General features: G+C 39.4%; 1 protein-coding gene across 2 annotated transcripts in view; it reads right to left on the reverse strand.

Moving 5' to 3' along the window:
• Nucleotides 1–23,380, reverse strand: part of dchs2 (dachsous cadherin-related 2) — a 33,680-nt gene that overhangs the window by 6,653 nt on the left and 3,647 nt on the right. For both annotated transcript variants that reach the window (XM_046048132.1, XM_046048133.1), the window contains exons 2-19: nucleotides 21,604–21,795; nucleotides 21,172–21,403; nucleotides 19,273–19,509; nucleotides 16,219–17,247; nucleotides 15,949–16,136; nucleotides 15,226–15,325; nucleotides 14,977–15,146; nucleotides 13,361–14,204; nucleotides 12,578–12,817; nucleotides 9,396–9,530; nucleotides 6,915–7,124; nucleotides 5,523–6,383; nucleotides 5,325–5,438; nucleotides 4,305–4,516; nucleotides 4,039–4,190; nucleotides 3,083–3,213; nucleotides 1,896–2,182; nucleotides 1,220–1,361 (exon numbers count right to left, since the gene is read on the reverse strand). In XM_046048132.1, coding sequence (XP_045904088.1) covers nucleotides 1,220–1,361; nucleotides 1,896–2,182; nucleotides 3,083–3,213; nucleotides 4,039–4,190; nucleotides 4,305–4,516; nucleotides 5,325–5,438; nucleotides 5,523–6,383; nucleotides 6,915–7,124; nucleotides 9,396–9,530; nucleotides 12,578–12,817; nucleotides 13,361–14,204; nucleotides 14,977–15,146; nucleotides 15,226–15,325; nucleotides 15,949–16,136; nucleotides 16,219–17,247; nucleotides 19,273–19,509; nucleotides 21,172–21,403; nucleotides 21,604–21,795 — 5,476 coding nt within the window. The remainder of the gene's footprint in view (nucleotides 1–1,219; nucleotides 1,362–1,895; nucleotides 2,183–3,082; nucleotides 3,214–4,038; nucleotides 4,191–4,304; nucleotides 4,517–5,324; nucleotides 5,439–5,522; nucleotides 6,384–6,914; nucleotides 7,125–9,395; nucleotides 9,531–12,577; nucleotides 12,818–13,360; nucleotides 14,205–14,976; nucleotides 15,147–15,225; nucleotides 15,326–15,948; nucleotides 16,137–16,218; nucleotides 17,248–19,272; nucleotides 19,510–21,171; nucleotides 21,404–21,603; nucleotides 21,796–23,380) is intronic.

Below are 23,380 nucleotides of genomic sequence, written 5' to 3' on the forward strand. Positions count from 1 at the left end.
AAGACCTGACATCTGGTCTCACCAACATAAAACTATAAAACTCTTGTCAATTGATTTAACAGATGGTTTAACAAATACACTGATTGTTCCTGGATTTGTTTCTCTTCAGCATAAGAACTATAAAACATGTCTGATTATATGACAATATAGTGAGAGTTTAATCAAAATTGTACTTGTCATTAGACACTGCAATGCAACATAATTTCCTGTGTGACTATTATTTAATGAATTCCATATGTGAACTGCAAGAGCAAATTTTCCTCTTGGATTACAATAAAGTGTTTGTCCATACAATTTATTATTCCACTTCATTGCCACTTAAACTTTTCTATGTGAATTCTGAGGCACTACTCTAAAGCGGCACCATTCATTGTTTGTGAAACAAATTGGCATCGAATAACTGAGAAGCACTACACTGCAAAAAGCACCATATTAAAGATTTGGATTCTTTTTTTATTGAGCTTTAGTCAACATTGATGCGAATTTCACTTTCCATTAGTGCTCCTCACCGCAAAACAGGGCAAATGCATTTCTCTGATATTAAACTTTGGAGTTCAAACATGATAGAAGCTCATAAATCACACTTGAGTGGAAAAGACTGGCCAGAACTGAGGAGTTTCCTTTCAGCTCTGTAGGATTTTTCTTATTTCTTGGGTTTAGGGATTTTTAAAAGGGAGATAATAGAATAGGCATGGCTCCTCTGAAGCACTTTATCTCAATGACCTATAATTGCCTTCTCTGCTGCTTCTCTTCCACCCTGTCCAAGGAACCCACTTGCACATCCAAGATGACAAAAATATAAACACTGCAGAAATACTCTCAGTAACCTCTGATACTGTATGATGAGATACTTATAACACCAGGCAAAGCCTTTCTCTGTGCCCTATTTCTTTGGCATGTTCCCATTTAAGTTAACTATACCAGAAAATGGATGGAATCAGAGGGATGAATATGAAAATCAGACCACCAGCCAATCATAAGTCATGAAACGTGTAAAGCTTGAAGTAATGTCATTCCCAGAAGAACTACCTTACATTTCAGATCAGTGTTTTATCCTTCTGGTGACTTCTTAACCTTTCTGATACATACACACATACTGTATATATGTACACACACACACACACACACTGATGGTTTGCTGTCAATGTGACATTTATATTAGCTAATGCTAATATGAGCTAATACAGGATGTCATTTCCATCAGTTAAGCTGTTCTTACCATTGTCTGGCTCAATGTAAAAGCCTTGTAAAGGAGATGAAAGAAGTCTGTAGGTGATCTTGCCATTGAGTCCAGAGTCTCTGTCAGTAGCGGACATGGACAAAACCAACGTATCTGCTGAAACCAGCTCTGACAACTCCACCTTGAAGACAGATGAAGACAGAACAAATAATGAGTCTCTTCTGCAGCAAGATCAGGTACCACTTTCTAATGAGTCATACTTTTTCTAAAGGGTTTACAATTGTGTTTATGATTTATAATTGTGTTGTGGTAAATTGAAGATCCAGTGATTTGCCCATAATAGGGACTTAAAGTCTTGATATCTCAACCTGCGCATTTTGACCATTCTGTTGTGAGTTCCCCAACTTTATGGAAGTGACAGACCAAATAACTGGAATACCTCTTTAATGACTTTCTAATAAGGCATTAAGTCTGCAGTTAATGTTTGCAAGCATCAATGCAGTTAATGTTTTTCACCATCTAATAAGCCATCAAGATTCATGAAAGAGCTAGCTAAAAAAAAAAGACCAAGTTATGCTGAAGGATAATGACACATGGACTTCTTTTGTCATTTTGCAGTGGTAAAAACATACATCTACCCTTTCATTGGTTGGTGACCCCAATCAGTTTGTATATAGGCTGTCTACCTTTTTAGTGATAAATTTATCATCTGTACCTGGTAGGAGACCTTGGTGAAGACTGGAGCGTTGTCATTGACGTCAAGAACTTGAACTTTGACCTCTCCAGTGGTCTGGTGGAGAGAGTCAGAAGCCCAGACTGTCAGCATGTACTCCATCTGCTCCTCATAGTCCAGGGCTCGGGTAAGGGTAACCACACCAGTATATCGGTCAATAGCAAAGGGAACATTGGTGCTACTGTTGTCTGAAAAGCTGTAAGTAATGGTTGAGCTTAGGTCCACATCGTTTGCAGTCACCTGGGTGACCATGTAACCTGCCGGCAGATCTACGGTAAAACAGAAGATGTCAGAATAAGTCCACGAATAGACAAAGAATATAGATAGTGTTTATATCTTAAAGAGGTCATATTATGCTAATTTTCACGTTCAAAATCTTATTTAGGGGTTGTACCAGAACAGATTTACATGGTTTCATTTTCAGAAAACACCATATTTTTTGTCATACTGCACATTGCTGCAGTTCTTCTTTTCACCCTGTGGTTTGAATGCTTCGTTTTAGCTATGGAGTGATACATCTTAACCTCCAAAAGGTATTTGTTGTTAGTTGCACATACGCAGTTTCTAGTTAAGGACTACTAGCCAATTAGAGTCAGAGTAGGGTGGGTCGTGAGAAGCCGGTAAACATGGCTTCGGTTCAACTGTATATCCCCTTACCAGCTTAGCAACATGGACTGGAGCAAGAGTAGTGAGTTATTAATTTGTAAAAAAAAGTATCTTTCATCCATAAAGTTATAACTGGGCTCTGTCTCTACATCACAGTAACAACTGTATGTCCATTGACTGCTTGGAGGGTAGCTAGTGTTTGGAAGGGAGAGGAGAGGCAGCAGGTGGACGTCTTGTCACTGTGTGCTGCAGTTCAGTGAGTTTTTCCAGCCGTTTGGCATGCATTATGACGCGCATTTTGCTGTGACATCACAGGGATTAAGTGAAAAGGCTGGACTACAAACAAGCTGTTTTCAGGCAGTTCAGAGCAGTGTTTTCTGTGGGAGATGGGAACTCCCTTAGGGTGGACTTTAGGCTTTTTCACTTTGCAAACCTATTACATGCACAAAAAAAGAGATATATAACTCAATAAAGGAGAATGAAAAATACAAAAACCATATATGACCTCTTTAATCTATAATTGTCATTGAAAGCAGTCAGAGGGCACTGGGGGTTGGTCTTACTCTCTGCTATAACCACAGGCTCCATGGGGGGGATGGCAGGGCTGTTGTCATTGACGTCCACCACTTGGACCCTGATGGTGGCGATGCTGCTGAGCGGAGGGTTCCCCCTGTCTGCTGCCTGCAGAACCAGCCTGTAATATAAAGGCAGTAAACAAACGATGCCACTTAATCCAAATTCATATTATGGATAGGGTATTTATGTTTTATGCTAGGTTGGAAATGTACTTAATACTCTTAATGATAGAATTGATATTATTTATATTTTCGGTATTTGTACTTTTGAATACATTCCAATATTGTTATTTCTACTTTCACTTGATCAGATTTTTGGCTGAAAAGCAATAAGTACAGAGTAGTCCACAGTTATGCTGTTAAAGCCAAATCACCTATGTGAATAAAATATTCCAGTTTAGTTAGATTTAAATCTCTTTTGCCAAGTCAGGAAAGGACAGGTTTTTAATGAAGCAATTTCATTATGTCAGTTCACTGCCTCCAGTGAATTGACATAATGAAATTGCTGGGTCAGGATCAGGGGCCCATTTCATTACATTTGCAAGATGCAATTTGTAACATGAAATTGACACATTTCACAATTAAACTAGTAACCCATGTGTGAGCGTGAGGCTTGTAGGACATATTTTTCTGAAATCTTACGAGAGACAATGATTTGTGAAACATAATGCTGCCACCATTTGTGAAACTGGCCCCCACAATGCCACACATAGTAGAAGTTGAATGTGGACAGAAAACCCCAGTCTCATGTTTCAGCTTTTTAGACTACTGGCAATTAAGAAATATTAGAAAACTCACAAATGCTGGTGATACAGAAACTAGTTATGACAGGGAATGGTAGTCTCTATTTTGTAAGTAGAAACTTACTTATCTAGTTTTGTCTTGACCATCATACAAGCTAGAAAGAGTTACATAACAGTTTATAATATGTTAGGTCAGCATACTTGTATGACGCGGTGATCTCTCGGTCCAGTAAGAGATTGGTAGCAAGAATCCCACGAACAGAGTCTAAAATAAATGCTTCATTAAGGTTACCGGACACGATGGAGTACTCAACCTGCCCGTTTATCCCACTGTCAGCATCAGATGCAAACACCTATAGAAAATATGAGCGGTGATAGTTATACTCTTATTGCCAATGAACAACAAAATACATGCTATACGTGCTTGGTATTTCTAATGTGAGAGCTTAAATATTCATAGTATCTACCTGCATAACATAGGTGTTGTGCACTTGCCCCTCCCAGACAGCTGTTCTGTAGTTGCTGCGTTCAAACACTGGTGCATTGTCATTCACATCCAGCAGGCTGATGGAGACCCTGCAGTGAGCTGTCTGCAGCCCGTTGTCAGCCAGCACCACCAATTGGATCTGAGGGCTCACCTCAAAGTCCAGAGAATTATCTTTCTGCACACGGATCTCACCTGGGTGAGAGGAAAAAACTATGGTACTGTATTCCCCAAACACTGTGCAAACCCAACATCAAAGACTGGCATAGCCCCTTCTATTTCAAGGGCAAAGTGTAATGTTTATTCTAAAACACAGTATTTATTATAATATTAAGTTTTGAATACATGTTCTGCTTTGGCAGTAGTCTTTTTCACTTTGGCCTTGTAATGTGTTTTTTTGTAAGAGGTATCTGGGTAAAATGAAGGAAAAAATGGAAAGAAAAACAAACTTTTAAAAAAGGTCCTGACAGAAGGACTTTTAGGTTCAAGTTTCGGTGGATCACACTGAAAAGAATATTCAGTCCAATGTCAGTTTAAGATTTGCATTTGAGCAACTGTGTCCATTTCATTTCTTTATGTAGACTTGAATAAAAAAAAGATTTTGAGGTAGAATATGATCAAATCAGGCAAGGGTTAGCAACAACAATAATAGTTCAGGAAACACTTGTATATAAACAACCAGATGAACCAGATAAGTTGAAAGTCAATTTTGAAGCGAGACAGAAAATAACAAGAGGGTTGGATTAGAAGCTCTGATTGCTTAGACATAAACAATGGTGAGGACTGGAAGTCAAAAGTAATTTTCTGGACACTTTTGTGGAAAATAAAATGGATGAGTGAATGACAATTTGTGCTATTAGTATAACTTAAATAACGAAACCATGCTTGACGTTTCTGCAAATAAATAACAAGAATGCCGTCTGCTAATCATGATAAGCAAGAAACGGCAAGAAACTGGAACAAAAACAATGTTTTTGTTTGCAAAATGTCTTATATTTCTTACCCGTGTGACGGCTGATGGAGAAAATGCGATTCTCGTTGCCACTAAATATGGTATATGTGATCCTTTGTCTGCTGTTGGTTTGGTCACTGGCCTCCACTTTTGCAATCCAAGTACCTTCACAAAGAGAAAGTGAAAAGGTTGATGAGGTTTTTAATGGCATCAGTGAAAAAAGAAAGAATAAAGGTGGTTAAAACGTACCAGCTCTACTGTTCTCCTTGACAGTAGCATTGTACACTTTGTTTGTGAACTGTAATCCTTCACGTTCTCCCTTCAGATGGATAAAAAACAGGCAGGTGGAGGTCAAAGCAGGTCGTCCACGGTCTGAAACCACAACCTGCAGCTTCCTCCCAGAGAAACCTGCTCTCACTCGTCGTCTCAGCGAGATCTCTCCTGACTCGCTGTTGATGTCAAACAGGTTTTCCTCATCTGACAACATAAACTGTATAGTCCCATTCTCACCCTGGTCACCGTCTGTTGCCGTCACTGTGGTGACTATCTCATTTGGAAGAGTCCTCATGGAAACCCATGCGTTTATAGGATTCTCGTCACAGACTGGCACATTGTCGTTCACATCCTCCACCTGTATGGTTACCGATGCCACAGAGTTCAGCGGTCCTTGAGTGCAGCCATCTGTAGCTACAGCTTTCAGGGTGTATTGAGCCCTGCTCTCTCTGTCCAGAGACCTGGTGGTACGGATCACTCCTGTGAGAGCGTCTACTGAGAAGGCCCCCTGGCTGCTGTCCTCTGTCAGAGAATAGGTCACGTCCCCATTGGACCCCTCGTCAGGGTCATAGGCGCTAACCCGGAGGACCTCAGCTCCTGCAGGTAAGCTTTCACTGATGGAGGCGTGGTAGCTCTTACGGGTGAAGGAGGGGATGTTATCGTTCTGGTCCAGCAGCACCAGCTGGAGTTGGGTGGAGGAGCTCAGCGGGGTTGGGCCATAGTCACGGGCCTGTATGGTGAGTGTATAATTCTGCCTTTCCTCACGGTCAAGGACCTGCGTGGTGCTGACAACACCTGTGTGGCTGTTGATGGTGAAGCGACCTCTGTAGTCCTCACCTAAAGACAGTGGAAAGAAATTAAAGGATAATTCCAGTTTATCACAACTTGGGTCTTGTGTTTACAAGTTGTCCATTATGTCTTTCCATTATGGTAACATTATACTCACCGTAATTACTTAGATGGGTGAGCATATGGTGAACATGGGGTCATACATTTACACAGTTTGTAAACAAGACAACAGTTTATTCAAGTGATCTAAACCACTTTATTTGAAGGTAACCAAAAATGTCACTAATAATCCCTAACTGCACAGAAAAACTGTGCATGCGACTAAACTGAAAGTTGAACCAGTGAATTGTCAGTTAACTGGTATGGTTGTTTACAATAGACAGTTTGAGTGTTGTATAATTTGCCTCAATTTTATCTTCCAAATTAGTTTTGCTTAACCTCAGGGTTTGTTAATTTCACAATGTTAATGAGTTGCCAGACCTAAGCAATAACTTGTTGAGGTAATGTTATATCCGATAAAATGAAAAAAATTATAATCTATGATCCACTGATATACAGAACACTATCTGGGTTCCTTACCTAATATGGAGTAGTGTATTGTTCCATTTTCCCCTTGGTCTGGATCAGAGGCCTGAGCAGTGTGGATGACCCCAGGAGGCAGGTTTTCTGGCAGGCTGATCTGGAAGGATGACTGCATGAACTCTGGAGGGTTGTCATCGTCATCCAGCACAGAGCACAGCACTGTGGCAGTACCCGACAGAGGCCGTGTGCTGCTGTCACGAGCCTGCACTGCAGACAGGAATCGAAGGGAATTCATACTTACGCTCACTGTAGAAATCTTGGTGTAATGTTTATTTTGTTTTGATTGTCACAAGATATCAGTAATCCAGTGTTTTTTGTTGCTCGAAAAAAACAAAACAAGGATTCCCATTATAAACTATAGTTTGGATTAATTTGTTGGTGTTTTTAGGAGTGGGGAGTGTCCACAGCTGGAAAATAGTGATCACAGTATATGCCTCTTAACCACTTGTCCACAATGATGCCCCTGATCTATGGTTCTTATTTCCTTCCTGGACTTAAATACAATGGAATAATGAAACATGCATTCCTGAGTACGCAGTGATTTCTGTGGGTGCACAGTGAGACTTTTGCTAGCATACAAGTTATATTTTGAAGAGGAAATATAAATTCGAAAACCAGCCAATCACAGACTTGGGGAACGTTATCCTGATTGGCTGTTTTTTGTATCTATTCAGGCCAATAAGTAGGGTTCCACATTCTAAAAGTACTACATCAAGTGGCTTGATTCAGATTCAAACATTTTGATTTATTATTATTGAATTACACCCAGAAATTCCTATTTAGTGCTACATTTGCATCGTTTCTCCACGTTTCTTGAGCTATTAGCTGATAATATACAAGGATGTGGGAAAGCCCAGTCATCCACTGAAGCACATGCGAGAAGAGGCTCCTCACCAGCTGCACTGTTACCCCATCTGTAATTTGTGTAAATATATACAGTATTTCAAATAAAAAGAATTAAAAGCAATTTGAAGTAATAAAACTATTGCCCAAGGATGTTTACATGTGCTCTACACATTACACCAATAAATAATAATAATATAATAATAATAATATGGTGAGCAGCACCCAGAATGCAATGTGCCATCCATGCGAAAATCTGTTGCATTCTATTCGTGGAAGTTAGCAGCCCGATTGGAAACAAAACAGCCAATCTGGGTTACTTTTTCAATGTCTGTGATTGGCTGGTTTTGTGGTACATTGTAACGCTGTGCCAAGTTGAGAAAGCCCACAGACAGAATTGAGAGCACACACAGCGAGATGTTGAGAGGGGAGAGAGAGAGACGATTGAGCGAGCCCACAGATGCCTAATATAAACGCCATATATTTTGGCACACCAGTGTTTTGAACTAATGGCTAACATCAACATGCTAATGTGCCATCAGTGACACCCCTAACATGCTTCTTATTGGTTCTGTCTCTGCTGACCAAGCCAGATTGGAGTTTAAATAAATTTTAAAAATCCTGTCAACATAAGGTATACTGCGACAGCTTTTAATACATGTTGAAAAGTCCTTGGTATTTAATTTCTCTGTAGTCAGAGAAAATTGTGCCCACATATTTCGGTATTTCCCAGTAAGCCCAGTGTGATTCTGGCACAACTTCAAGACAATCAGGCTTTCCTCTTATTATATTTTGTTATTATATTTAATTGTTCATCATACTGCAGACTGTACAAACATTATGATAAAACATCTGAAAGCAGTTTATCACTAAACACTGCTGAATAGTTTGAATGTAATTACTGACTGTATGCCCCTGAGAGAGTGAAAGCAAACACTTCAAAAGGCAGAGGGTGCAGCAGCGCAGTCAGTGGAGGTTAGATATACTGTACCTCAGCCCTTTAAAAGTCTACTGTTTCCTTTACATAAATCAATCTGCTGAATAATGTTTCCTTTATACAAAAGGCAGACCTTGAATTCTTTATGACTTTGACTGTGAAGCATGACAAGAAGGAAGAGAATGAGAAACGGAGGGGGGTAGAGACTGAGAGAAATGCCTGTGTTTGATAGAGACTGTAGAAGACTACTTCATATGTTTTGTTTTAGCAGATTCAGATTTTTTTAGATATAAGATATTTTTATAGTCTCACGATTTGAGCCAAGGATTGACTTAAATGTGTAGCCACTTGGGAATATTGTACAAAGAACAGCATTCACAGGCTTTCAAATAGTTGGTTGAGGTTGTGCTTATATTTTCAAAGACATTTCATTTAAAGACATTTTTCATTTGGGAATTCCTGATCACAGCCATTGATGATCTACTTTAAACTTATATAAACTCAATGCCAACTCCAAAACAAAACTCGCACAAATACATGGCCGTTGCTGTGTGATGTAGCACCACTGCTCCTTTTCCCTGAAGCTTAATAAGCAAAAAATTGTATTCATAAAAATGTAATTGCAGTTATGTTGTCTCTCAGGTGTAATAGATTTTATTATGTGTGAACAACAGCATGTGTTTGTTCATGTGTCCTACCTCTGAGAGTGAAATGTTGCTGCTGTTCTCTGTCTAGGTAGGAGGTGGTGGTGATCAGACCGGTGTAAGGGTTGATGCTGAAGAGCTCGTAGCCAGTGCCAGGCAACAGACTGTACCACACCACAGCATTCTCCTCTGGGGGAGAGACACGGCAGGTTAATGTATGTTTTACACACTCTATGATTTTGATTGATTTTGAAGCATCTTGAACCACCTGGTCTCCAACTCCAGCTTCACATGATGACATGGCAGATCATAATGTACAGATCCACAAATTTATAGAGGGAATAATTCAAAAGATTTACTTAAAAGACATGCAAAGGACACATGGTACTCATATCCTAAACAAAAATCTACTCATTAAAAAGCCAACTCAACATCACATTTAGCCAAACTTTCAATCGAAATTACGGTGTTATGTCAGGTTGAGTTCAGCACCTCATCAGCTGAGTTTATGTGAGTTCCAACAGAAGCAGTGTCAGTGTGTTAAAAATTGACAGGAGAGCAAAAGCTTTATCTGAGCCCTTTGCTGCGCTAGTCTGGCACTGCTGCTTACAGGTCTTGTGACACACATTAACCAACAGAAAAAAGATTGCATTGAAATTACACACAAACTGTGGTGGTGAAGCTGTAACAGAATAATGCACAAGTTTTACATGATCTGAGATCAGAGGATCTCTGCAAAAATTCTCAATAGTCCAAGTGAAAGGTTGAACCATCCCCTCTTTACCTGTACTGGACAATGAATGGATGCAATTTTCATGGATATGAAATAGTGTGGGAGCTCTGAGTGTATGGTGCCATGAAAACAAGGATGATGGGTGGTGTTCAAAAATTTAAATAACTGAAATATCATCATCATATGATCATTAATCATTCAGGTTCGCTTGGAGTAAATATTTTTCATTTTTGAGTTTGTTTGATTTATTGATTGCTGTCAGGATTTCTGGATAGGGATGTTGTGGTTGAATCTATGTAATTATGAATTAATGTAATTTTCAATACTGTGAACACTAAGACAAAATTCAAACCATTCTACCCTTTGAAAGGTCTCCCCTCTCAACAGTCCAAAAACTGTGTTGAGTGATTGTCCACAGAGCGATGTGAATGTCTTTGTGCCCACAACTGCGAAACCTTGAATGACCTTTGATATTTGCTTGTTCTCAACCTTTAACCTATTATTAATTAAAGAATTGATTGTATATTAATTATGTATTATTTATTTAGTGGCTCAATTTAAATTTATTTAGTGGCTGGTGGGCAAGCTACTGAAATGTGCTGTGTGTAAGGGTTACTTTTGATGTGACATAGTGTCTTCCATTTGTTATGTGCTGTGACATGTCTGACACGTATTTGTTATTTGTCACTGGTGCAATTAACAATTATATTCTTTAAAGATCATTCTGCTGATTATTTTCACGATTGATAAATGAATCAATCAGTATAAAAAATGTAAAACATTGTGAAAAAAGATCATCATAATTTCCCAGAGCACAAAGTGGCGTCTTCAAATGACTTCTTTTGTCTAACCAGTAGTTCAAAACCCAGTGAAAAATCACTGTAATGACTAATCGATTATCAAAATATTTAGCAATTAATTTTCTTTCAATCGACAAATCAATAAATCAACTAATTATTGCAGCTCTATTTGTCACTGTGCATGGGCGACTAAAATAGTTTCTGCTCTGGGGATTCATAAAGTTTACAGTGTGATATTTACTCAGCACTTAAGATCATTGATGTTCATCTTGATAACATATAGAAAACAAAAAAAAGAGTGAAAAAAAATCCCAGTATTAGAATGTCCTTATGCAAATGTGTACTGATGTGGTGATGAATTCACAAAATTTATGTGTCTGTTTTCTTGTGACCCGAAAGACAAAGCAGTTGTTTTTTTTAAAAACAAAGTGAAATCCAGGACACGCAGAGTAACACAAAGGTTAGCTGTCACACTCGTTGATACTGCACATCTCCTCTGACTGACTCCAACACATGGAAACTGGATACAGAGACCAACACAGCCACAAAACAATGGTCATCTTTGGTAAGTGTTGGGGGGGGGGGAAGCAACGCAAATGATAATCAAATAACACTGGTGGGAGAGTGGGCTGAGCTGCCAGACAAGGCGATTTGAGGAGAAAGATGAAAACACAGCGCCTATTGGCACAGATGGCTTGGATTATGGAAATCATCATGAGAGAGGACCTTTCAAATCTCCCAGAGGAGCTCTGTGCTTGCTATTCTTGGGCAATTCTCACCCTGAAGAATGTTAGTTCACATCAAAACCCTTCCTGGACAGATCCTTCTGCCACAAGCCCTCCACCCCGAGTATTTAAAAGGACTCATACTGTCAACATTACCAGACAAGATGGGATTTAGGAGGGCCTGTGGACAATGTGTTAAAATAAACAAGACTGATGTGTAGATTTGTGACTATGATTAGATATCAGATGATGGAGATTTCCTGGGATGTACAGTGAACATAACGCATAAAAAAAGACAGAAATGGAACAACTCATGAGGAAAAAGGGCAGGGGTTGGTTTCAATTATACTGCTAATGGAGTGAAACAAAACAGATGATGACCTTGATTCACTGCAGTGCTGAAGTTTACCAAAACATGGCAGAGTGAGCTGCTGCTCAACTGTATTTTGTATGTTTATATGTGTACCCTGGTTAAATAATAAAGAGGAATAGTTATACTACTGCTTAAACAGATAAATGTTGTTGGGTAATGTCTTCTTTTTGCTATTTAATACTAGTTTCATGCATGTGGTCTATGGTTTTGTTATGGTATGTTAGGGGCAGGAACACATGCTAGTGCTGCCATCTAGGCACTTTGGAGCCACACTACCATCCCCACTTCTACAGAAGGACTATTTCAGGTTAAACATGACGCTACTAGATGAAAGCTGCAGCTCATCTAACGGTTTCCAAACTGAACACAGCTGGGTTTTTAGAGAAGAACAGACCTGTTATTTATTTATTTTTTATCATTTACCTGTGAATCTACATAGCCCCAAAACTATACATTTATTTGGGAAAATAGGAAAAACTCCACAGGGAGAAATCAGCAGAAGAGAGATTTGTCTTCCAGGATGGACAGATGATGATATTGATAACACCAACTTACAAAAACATGATCCAACCGAAAACATGATATAAAAAGAGGATAATTATTACCTGAATCCTCATCAGTGGCAGAGACCCTGATCACTGGTTCTCCAGGGTCTCTGTTCTCAGCCACACTGGCGTTATAAATGTTCTGACTGAAGACAGGCAGCTGGTCGTTCACGTCTCCCACCTCCACTGTCAGAGTCTGGGTGGAAGAGAGCGAAGGCAGGCCGTGGTCCACTACGCGGACGGTCAGACGATGGAAACGTTGTGTCTCATAGTCCAGAGGGGCTGAGAGAAACAAAAGGCCTGTAGAAGATAGAAGAATGATGGACAAGAGGGGGAATGGCTTCTTAATCTTGGAGCATGGAGAGGTGGCTTGAGACTTTCTGAAGTCACATGCAATAAAACAAAACATCATTCTAATTTGTCAGGCTGATTTTTTAAAGTAACTTTTAACCTCATTGCTTATTTCCTTATGGATTTTGCATAGATTGAAAATTATCCAATTAATTTAAGCCAATATAAAGTTTTTTAACAACACATTACATAAACAAACATTATTCTTAAGGATCCTGTAAACATATTTTTTTTCTATAGAATTGTACTTACGATATGCACTGACAGGGACATTTTACATTTAAAAAATAAAGATGGCAGTGCTCTGGTGGGCAAACAATGTAATGGAAACACTGCTTTTTAACTTTCTCTACTGCAGTATCTTCTTTCTTATTGGCCGACACATGAGCCAATACAGATATAACAGCAATAAGCTAGTATCTGCAGATATATCAGCCCTGCCTATGGTTCTCTATTAGAAATTGTCATTAATACATCAGTCACAAGTCCTACCTGTTTTCTCCTCTAGTGTGAAAAACCCTTTCTTGTTTCCAGCCATGATCACGTAAGAGACGACCCCATTTTCACCTTGATCTCCATCTATGGCCACAAAATGATGCAGCAGACTCCCCACCTCTGCATCCTCCATCACCTGAGTAGTGTCTGCTGATATAAACACCGGCCGGTTATCGTTCACATCCAGCAGGAAGACCTGACCTGTCACAGACGTCTGTTTGCGCTCCTGTCTCATCCTCGCCTGGTCGGTGGCTGTCACAGTGAAGGCAAAGCTGGGGGTGGTCTCCCGGTCTAAAGGACCTGCTACAGTCAGACTCCCTGTGTGAGGGTTGATCTGAAAGGGGAAGCGTGATGAAGACCTGCTGAGTTGAGGGTCAAAGGTCAGGGAGTAGCGGAGAGCACTGTTAGGAAACGTCCCATCAGAGTCCCTGGCATGAAAAGCAAACGCCAGTGATCCGACTGCAGCATCCTCCCACAGACCGAACGTCACCAGTTTATCAGGGAACCAGGGTGCGTGGTCGTTTACATCCTCCACTATCACACTGACCAGAACAGACATGTTCACTCCAGGAGCAAGTCCTATTTCTTCAGCTCGAACCATGACGAAGTACTGCATGGCGGACTCGTAGTCCAGCGGCTGGTTGATATATATGTCACCAGAGGAGCTGTCAATGCCGAAGTGAACACTCCCGTCGCCCTCAGTGATGGAATACTGGAATCTTCCTTTATCTGAAACACTGGCAGAGCCGATGACAGTGGCCAGCTCCGTGTCCTCCTTCACCGTAAAACGCCTCACAATTTGGTGGTCAGAGCTGCCATACAGAGCCTCTAACCCATGAACCTGCAGGTAAAATATGTCCAAGTGTGATATTGTTTGTTGGTTTATTTGCACAACATTTTGAAAGTCACATTAAAATTACAACAGCTCAAACACTAGGAAGAATTAAAAAGTGGACGTGGTAGGGACACACAAAAAAAGCAAGTAATGTGACTCCCACTGACGAGACATAAAATCTCCCAGAGTGGTGATTTTCTGAATATACATACCTGTGTCACCTTGTGGTGTAGATAAAGACTTTGATAAACTGTAAATCCCTTTTTGTAAAATTAATTAATGTTTCCTACTTTGTTCTTTTCTTTTGTAAAATCACAACATTGTGACTAAAAAATATGTATTATATATCATGCATATGCTAGGGCCTGTTTTATTCATATAGTGGTGACAATAGGGGTATTTTTGTATCATGTTATCTCCTATCTATGGTGCAGTATTCTGTACAGTATGTACACATACACATAGGAGATTGCAACTCTATTTGTTAACTTATTATGCTGAAAAAATTAAAATTACAGACAGTTGAGTGTTTTGAAATAAAGTTGCATGAACTGAACAAACCATCGTTTGTGATTTGGAAAACACAGAGAGGCAGAGTTTGCATAAAGGGCATCTGTGTGTTCACCAATTCACTGCAGTAACTTATGAAAAAGTAAATTACATAATTTACATATCATTCATGCAAGAGTTTAAGAGTCATCTATGAAAATAATTCAGAATCAATACAGTATAAAAAGAAAACTATAAGCCGTCGTATGAAGTGGAGGAAGGACTCTACCTGTACACGAATGACTGCGGTATCCTCCAGGTGTGTGGCTCCGTTGTCCTTGGCACTTATTTTCAGTGTGTAGTACGGTTTGGGGTTCTGGGTGAAAAGCTCCGTTGTACGGATGTCTCCGCTGTTACTGTCAATCTCAAAATGTCCGAGACTCTCATCCTCTAAATCAACTGAGAGAAATAAAAGATCAGTTAAAGTGCATACTGTACAGCTCCACAGATCCAAAAAAACATAATGTGCCTAACTCACCTTTGACCAATGAAAGGGTGACTGTTCCATTTTCTCCTGCATCTAAATCTTTGGCAAACATGTTTGTCACCAAGGATCCTACTGGTACACCAGCCCATATCTAAAATAAAGAGAGGAACATGTCCTGCTATAACAACATATCAACCACTCTGTACGCTTTAAAGATATATATCTGTGGTTCTGATGTCTATCCTTCCTTTATATAAGTCACTGTTGATGTATCGTTTGTCCACAGAAACAATCTCATCAGATGAATATATTACTGTAAACTTGACGCAACAGTCTCACCACAAGGTCCACACTTTCCAAATGAACTTTTAATCTCAGTTTGTAAACTGACACGGATGAAAAGTACTTAAAGTGAATTTAAATGTCTACAATTTCTGCAGAGGAAATTTGTGTGAGAATAACAAAATGGACAAATCAAGAATAATTAAGATATTTAGGGATTCACTCTTAATAGGCAAATACAACATAATCTCTTCATCATAGGCTCATATTGAGTAGAATAAAACATTAGAAATAGAATAATATAAATGGTGTCCTTTTTGTTGCATTAGTGTTTTCTCCATAGCCTGTATAAAGGTTTTTTTCCCCTTTGTTTTTATAGTGCCATAATCTATTAGGAAATAATTCTTACCGCCATAAAGAAAAATGTCCTCTGAAGGATTCCAGAATCACACATACCAGGCCAATATACAGATAAAATCCCATCATGTTTACCTGGACATTAAGCTCCTTGCTTGCCGGCAGATGTGTAAACTGTGGAGTGTTGTCATTGATGTCAGTGACCAGGATTTGAACGGTGGCAGTGGCATTGAGACGAGGGTGGCCCTGGTCTGTCACCATCACCTTCAGACTGTGCTGGCAGTGCTGCTCCCGGTCCAGCGCCACCCAGTTTATAATTTCACCTGGAAGAGTGCAGAGAAGAGACAGACAGGTGAGTACGAACAACTGCACAGTGAAGCTAAATATGACCTCCAATCTTTTTACCTGTTTTAGAGTTGATTCGAAAGAACTTCCCATCTGAAAGCAGGATGTAGGACAACTGGGCGTTTTTCCCAGAATCCTTATCCTTGGCCTTGACAGTTCCCACCAGGCCTTGAGGCGACGACCCCTCTGACACAGTGAAGTAGTAGACCTCACTGCTGAACACCGGGGCATTGTCATTGATGTCCAGCACCAGCACTGTCACTGTAGCTGTGGCTGTGATGTTTGCCAACGAGGCCTCTCTGGCCGTGGCAAAAACTCGAAAACGGAACACGGATTCTGCCTCATAGTCGAGATTGTGGGAGAGATGCAACCATCCGGTCTTTGGGTGAATCCGAAACGGAGCAGGAAGAAATCCGGCTTCTGCCTCCAAAGAGTAGGTGAGGCCTGAGTTTGACATGTGAGCTCCACGGCTACGGTGTGCCCTCACCTGGATGACCCTCGAATCTTTCCTGTAGCCCTCACCTATCTCCACCTGGTAGACTAATGTCTCGAAGGCCAGGCTGTCTTCAGCAGCAGTGCTATCCACATTGACTAGGAGGGTCAGTGTAGAGCTCAGCGAAGGTTCTCCTTCATCTTTGGCCACGATTTCCAGGATGTACCTCTGCTGATGATCCACCTGTAAACTCTGATTTAATGTAACTGTCCCACGATTGTGGTCAACAACAAACGTACCGTTTCTGGTACTTTTTAGGTAATAAAGCACCCTTCCATTGACACCACTGTCATAGTCGTGTGCATGAGCTATGAAGAACACCGTCCCTGGGAGTGTGTTTTGAGATACTGTGATGGTGTCACTGAGTTTAGGGAAAACAGGAGCATTGTCATTAACGTCAACAATAGTGATGTTGACCTGGGTGGTGCTGTAAACTGGAGAGGTGTCAGTGTAGGACTGAAGAATCAGCAGGGCATAAGGCTGCGACTCGTGGTCCAGAGGTTTGATGTTGCTGATCAGGCCGGACATTGGATGAACGAAGAAATAACCCTGAGGGTCTCCAGAGGAGATTCGGTAGGATACTGATTCTGTGAAGTCTGTGAAGACACAGAGTTTTTATTGACAGAGGGCATCAAAACACTAATCAAAATATAAAAAAATTCTCCTAAATTACAAACATTTTAAATCCTCCAACTTACCTTTAGTGGTTGCATTTAACCATGTGGATAGTTTTGGATTTATTTGTCCAGGCTTTAAAATATCTATATCTGAAATTGCGGCCTCATCAATGACGATAAATGGAATAAATAACAATGACGGTAAATGGAATTTACGGAATTTTTGTTTTGGCGCTCACAGCTATTGAAAATGACAAGCCATGTCATTCGAGAGACAGCTGCTGTGTCTCAATTTCAAAAAACTTAACGTATACATAATCTACTACAAATTAATCTTTAAAGAACACTGTTTTAGCAGTCATTATACAAAAAGGAAACATACTTTACTGTTTTATGCTAACAGGAAAAAATAAAAAAAAAAAAAAATTTGTAAAAAAATTCATACATTGAGAAAATAATAAAAAAAGAAAGCAACCCACATAATCTATACATTAGTATGCACATGGTGAAGTATATGTAATACAACATACTATTTTACTTGCCACAAGAGTACACGCCACACAGAATAAGCAACATCAGGTAATTACAGCGCAGGTCAGAAGCTCCCATTAATCCCCTCTAAGTGTTTGTTACACTTCAACAGTAATTACAAACCACTGAAACAAGCAGAGAGCTTAACGGTGCCCAGCCCCTCTCAAGCAGGCCCAATTCTGTTGTTTCCACTTTAAATTGAAGTGTTAATCTGCTAATTTATTAGACAACCTCGAATGACTGTCTAGTTTAATGGAGTGCTTTAGCTGTAGAAGGGACTTAGTGGCAACGTAACAAGTGGACTGTGAAGGGATAATCCTTTGAAAACTGGGGAGTCAGGAAACCCTCCACAGAGAGAGGAGACTCTATGTTACTGTAGATCAAAAGTTCCACGGAATACAAGCTGCTGTATCGCCGTCACTCAGAATCCTATTTATATTTCCAATTTGCAATTACTCAACTTTACCTGTAACCAAACTCAAATAATATTATAATAAGCATTTTTCTAGTAACAATAAATCCAAAGCCAGTCCAGGTGTGTGTACATTTATGACAGGACTATCTTTGACCTAAGTGTGTGCAATTGTCTTTGACCCTTTATCATCCGTCATCTGTACATGTGGATAAGGAGGATTAAAGATTAAACAGCAGCCTTCCTCTTTACTACTGCTTTACTGCCTCTTTATGTCTGGAAGGTGATTTGAACAACGACATTGATCGCTCAATTGTCTTTGAAACAATCATTTGTCAGGACAAATCCTGCTTAAATACTGCATTACCGCAGCGTAAATTGCAGACTTGCTCTGAATCTGAACAATATATTTTTTTAACAAGAGTGATTGTTCATTTTGTACTCATACAAATATTCTTTTTAACCTTGTGCAAAACTTTATTATATTGTTCTAAAGGGTCTATAAAATTGTGAGGCAAAGACACTGAGGTGAAAGGGACGTGCATGCTGACTGGTGTACTATAAACAACTGGAAGTTGTGTTAAAACCTTTAGAGCCTTATTGCCATAATTTGCATCAAAATTCACAAACATGATACTCATATGTTAAAATTCCTTCATGAAGAAACACCCACAAATTGAACTGAATCACAACAAAAAAGATGTTCCTTATAATCCCAGAACTTGCCTGGGAATCCTCACGTTTTTAAGTTTACTTCAGTATCAAAGTAATCCAGTGATAGCTATCTGTGCATCCATGGGTACATTGCAGACAGGAAAAGTATAATAATGCTGAATAATAGCTAATTCAGCATACATTTAGTAGTAGTGCCAATTTGCCAAAATGTAATCTAATATAGTTTTGAAAAAGCTGTAGCACACAGCTAACTCACTGACTCCATGGTAATATTATACTTCTTGTCTACAAATGTTTAATAAAATATTGGATGTTGCTATCTCCACCCCCTCTCATACAGCTGCTCTCAGACTAAAGAACGAAGAAGTGGTGAGATACACACAAACCTGCTGGGTTGATGGCCTCCACTGTCCCGACAGAAGTCCCCGGCGGTGCATCCTCAGGCACCGAGAAGGTGTAGCGTGACCTCTGGAACACAGCTGGAGCCTGGGCGCTCTGTAAAACATTGATGGTGACCTCTGCAGGCTTGACTGAGGTCAAGCCCTCCCCATCCTGTGCTGTTATTGAGAGCTTCACACTGGCTGCACCCAGGTGGGTCAGAGTGGAGGTCAGGAAGAGCATTCCTACAGGGACAGAAATATGTTACAGGTTTTATTTACTATGTTCTAACAGTCAGGTGATACAGTCCTTCCAAAGTTATTGTTTTGTTTATTGTTTTTTTGTTGTTTCACTTCAATAATACCTACTTAACTGAAGGTCATTATTTTCCTTTATTTGACCAGGTAAAAGTCTCATTGAGATTACAGCCAAGACGAGCTGATCAAATAAAATTAATCAGCGAAAGTAATGTATCAGTCATTTCTCTATGCTTCCAGATTCTCAAATGTGACAGTTTGCTGATTTTCTCTGTTTCATTTCAATGTAAAATTATTATTTTTTGGTTTTGGACTGTTGGTCAGACAAAACAAGCAATCTGAATGCATCACCTCTAGGCTCTAGGAAATTAATTAGAACATTTTTCACTCATGTCTGACATTTTTCAGACAAAACAATCAATGGATTGAGATAATAATCATTGGATTGATCAATAATGAAAATGATTGTTAGTTGCAGCCTTGATTGAGATTATAATATTTATATTATTAAAAATACAATTTAGACAACAAACAGGTAAAGAAACACTGCACAAAAGAGCACATACGATATAAAAATGCACATATAGCTAACTGAATTTTCAAACAGACAAAGAGACATGTGCAACATGCTGCATTACTACAAATGCCAGATGGCTCATTAGACGTGACTAATTTTTGTCACCAAAATTTACCTAGCAATCCCATCCAAAGCAGCAACTATTATTCAACACTTCTCATACTGCTCATTCGAACAAACTACTTAAAATTCTTCCACTTCAAAAAGTTTGGCTTATTTTACTGTTTAAATTTTTATTCAGTTTTACATTGTGGCTGAGTGCAAATCTTATCACAGCCACATGGGAGTATAAAGCTTTGGGCTTTCTGCACCACCCCTGCTGTGCAGTGACACTGGCAATCATATCACGGGGACTTACACAAAGTAAGTAGCTGTTTATCCCAGAATACTGGGCCTGCCAGTCACACAAGTTAAAGTTAAACTTAAAGACTAGTTAGTGTGACAAGTCACTGAAGCTTGATCATGTTGTGTAATCATTGCGTTACTTTCTGTTGATATGATGTGCAGTGTTTTGATTATGATGGGCTTATTGGCCGGTGAACGTGCAAACAGTAAGGCAGCTCTGAGGGGCAAACCACCACAACATTTCACAAAACATAATGACATTTCTGTAAACACAACAACTTTTTAGAAAACATATTGTGCTTCGGCAGGTGTCAGTCAGTTGATCATTACCATTATCGCAGTCGATTTTTTGTCTCAAACTTCATCAGTTTGTTGAAATGTTTTGTATTTTTTGTTTTACTTTTGTTATTGTTTTGTCGAATGTTGTAGTTTTTTTGCCCCTCAGGCCACCAAATTTAAGACAGCTAGACAGATAAGATACAGTAAAATAACCCTCAGATGACCTTATACCCATTACACTATTTTGAAGGCACTACAGATGTATGAATTGCTAGCAGTGCATACATTTCTTTATTCTATTACTTGATAATCTGTTGCTCTGTTTGAAAGTGCTGTGTGGTGCTCTTTTGTTCAGCACATTTTCTTTTTACTTTTTAACTGCAACACAACATTTTTCTACAAGAAAACAAAACAATAAAGATGTTCTGTGTTTTGTTATGCCTGCCTACCTGTTTGTTTATCCAGGGCAAACAAACTGGACATGTCACCAGGAAGGACTTCGTAGGTAACCTGTCCAAATCCGCCAGTATCTCGGTCCGTGGCGAGAACGTTGAGGATTTCTGTGCCGGGCTGTGCGTGGTTGCTGATGCTCATGGTGTACTCGTCAGGGTTAAACACTGGAGCGTTATCATTCAGGTCTTCTATGTCAATGTGAACGTAGGTTTGAGCGTTCAAGCCTCCCTGACATTAAAAAAGAAAAGAAGTGAATTTTGTGTGAAGGATGGAATGAAATGTAAAAAATCTGCAGTTTGTCAGTCAAAGACAACCTTGAAATGTTGATGTGTTGATTACAGTGCAGGAAGTAAATGATGATTGTTCAAAAATGAGGGTCAGGTACACAGAATCTAAAAACGAATTTTTCCCGAATTAATTCCACTCACTGGATCTTCAGCTTTGATCAGAATGTCGTGGACCGTTTGTCCTGAGTCTCGATCAATATCCTGAGAGACACACAGCTCTCCAGTCTGTGGGTGGATTTTGAAGAGAGGGTGTTTGTCTTGCTTGTCAAAGCCGTCAGACAAAGAGTAGAGAAGTGTGCCAAACTCAGGGCTGTCTGCATCTGTGGCAACAACCTAAAAAGAAGAAAAACACAGTTTCATGCAAGCAACTGAAACAGCTATTAGATTTATTTTGTTATGGTTTCTATTTAAATAGCAGGTAGATAATTAATACTGGAATTACTCAAGCCTGAAAATAGTACTACTAAATGTGTACAAGAGTGCCAAAGAAGGTAATGTGTTTGCTTTTATGTTCCTGCAGCCAAGTTAAAAAAAACTTTTGTTTTTCTATTATCAAGACAAACCAAAAATGCCATAAAGCCTCAAAAAACGTTCACAGCTCTGCTGTGACTTATAGTGTAACCTAATCTTTGCTTTATGCAGCTGACCAAGTTACAGATACAGATGACCAAGTTTTTGTAAGTCTTTTGTGATAACATAACTCAATAACTCGAGGTCCACTAGCCTTTTCCAGAGTTTTTGAGTATCTCTCTGCCTTCTTCTTAATTATTTTTAGTTTTGCATTTATATACACACATTTGTATTTAGAGCTATTCCTGCTAATCACTCACACTGTGTATGATGTAAATATTTTGGTTTTTCGAAGATACAATTTGCAGTTTTTCATGTACAATGTTATAATGAAACTGTTGTTAACAGTACTGCTACACTGTAGTCAGTGTCATCTGTCAAATATCAACGAGTAGCCTCTGTAGTAGCTGTGAATCATTATCCTTGTCTTGTTCTGCCAGAGAAGGTCAATATAATAAAAGCATAAAAATCCCCACAATCAAATGATGAAGAGTATCACCGCAAGGGAAAACAAGAAAAAGCCAATCTGCAGAGTAAAGGCCCGCCTCAGATCCGACAGACCTCCTTTCATGACTGACTGTGCCCGTGAGAAGCGGCACATTTACCAGATAGACAGCTCACTTTCCAGTCATAAAGATGATATCATCTCAGACTTATGAACTTTTCGAGAGATGGGCCAAGGTGTGATCAGATGTGTGACACACCCTACAAGCTTTTGAAGCGACATTACATCCTGAAACATCGCTAAGTGGTTACCAGTCTGACCTGTTAGCTTTCGTGTTAACAGAGTGTTAGCTGACCTTATGAAAATTATTTATAATCCTAATCTTTATCTGTGCCTTTTTAAACAAAAAAATTAAAGGCGATTGTCTGTTTTAATGGCTGACCATAAAACTATTTTAAAATCCTGGATTCTCCTGATATCTGTGTGCAGTCATTATGGATAATATAATCTATTCACCATAGTAAATGTGTAATTTACCCCAGACTTAAAAACGCTCAATCCTCTATAGCTGAGGCCTGGGATTCCATATTGAGGGAGATCATTCATTCTACACTCAGTTCACACTTTATTTGGTACACCTAGTTAAAACAAATGTAGTCTAATAAAACTGTCCTGCAATAAATGCTCCCTTCATGAAGGTTATAATGTTCAGTTTTTGTTGAAACTCTTTTATAAAAGGTGTTGAATCAACTTAATGGTCCTTTTGGAGGCTGTTGTTTATCTTGCTTTTGAATTGTATTTTGAACTCATTGTTTCATGAGCTGCTTTTGTTATTTCGCCTACCCTCACTGATGGTCCTGATATAAATGGCATGGACAAAATAATAGAATGCAATAGTGTATT

This window comes from Micropterus dolomieu, linkage group LG04 (genome assembly GCF_021292245.1).
Source record: "Micropterus dolomieu isolate WLL.071019.BEF.003 ecotype Adirondacks linkage group LG04, ASM2129224v1, whole genome shotgun sequence".
Classification (NCBI taxonomy): Eukaryota; Metazoa; Chordata; class Actinopteri; order Centrarchiformes; family Centrarchidae; genus Micropterus; species Micropterus dolomieu.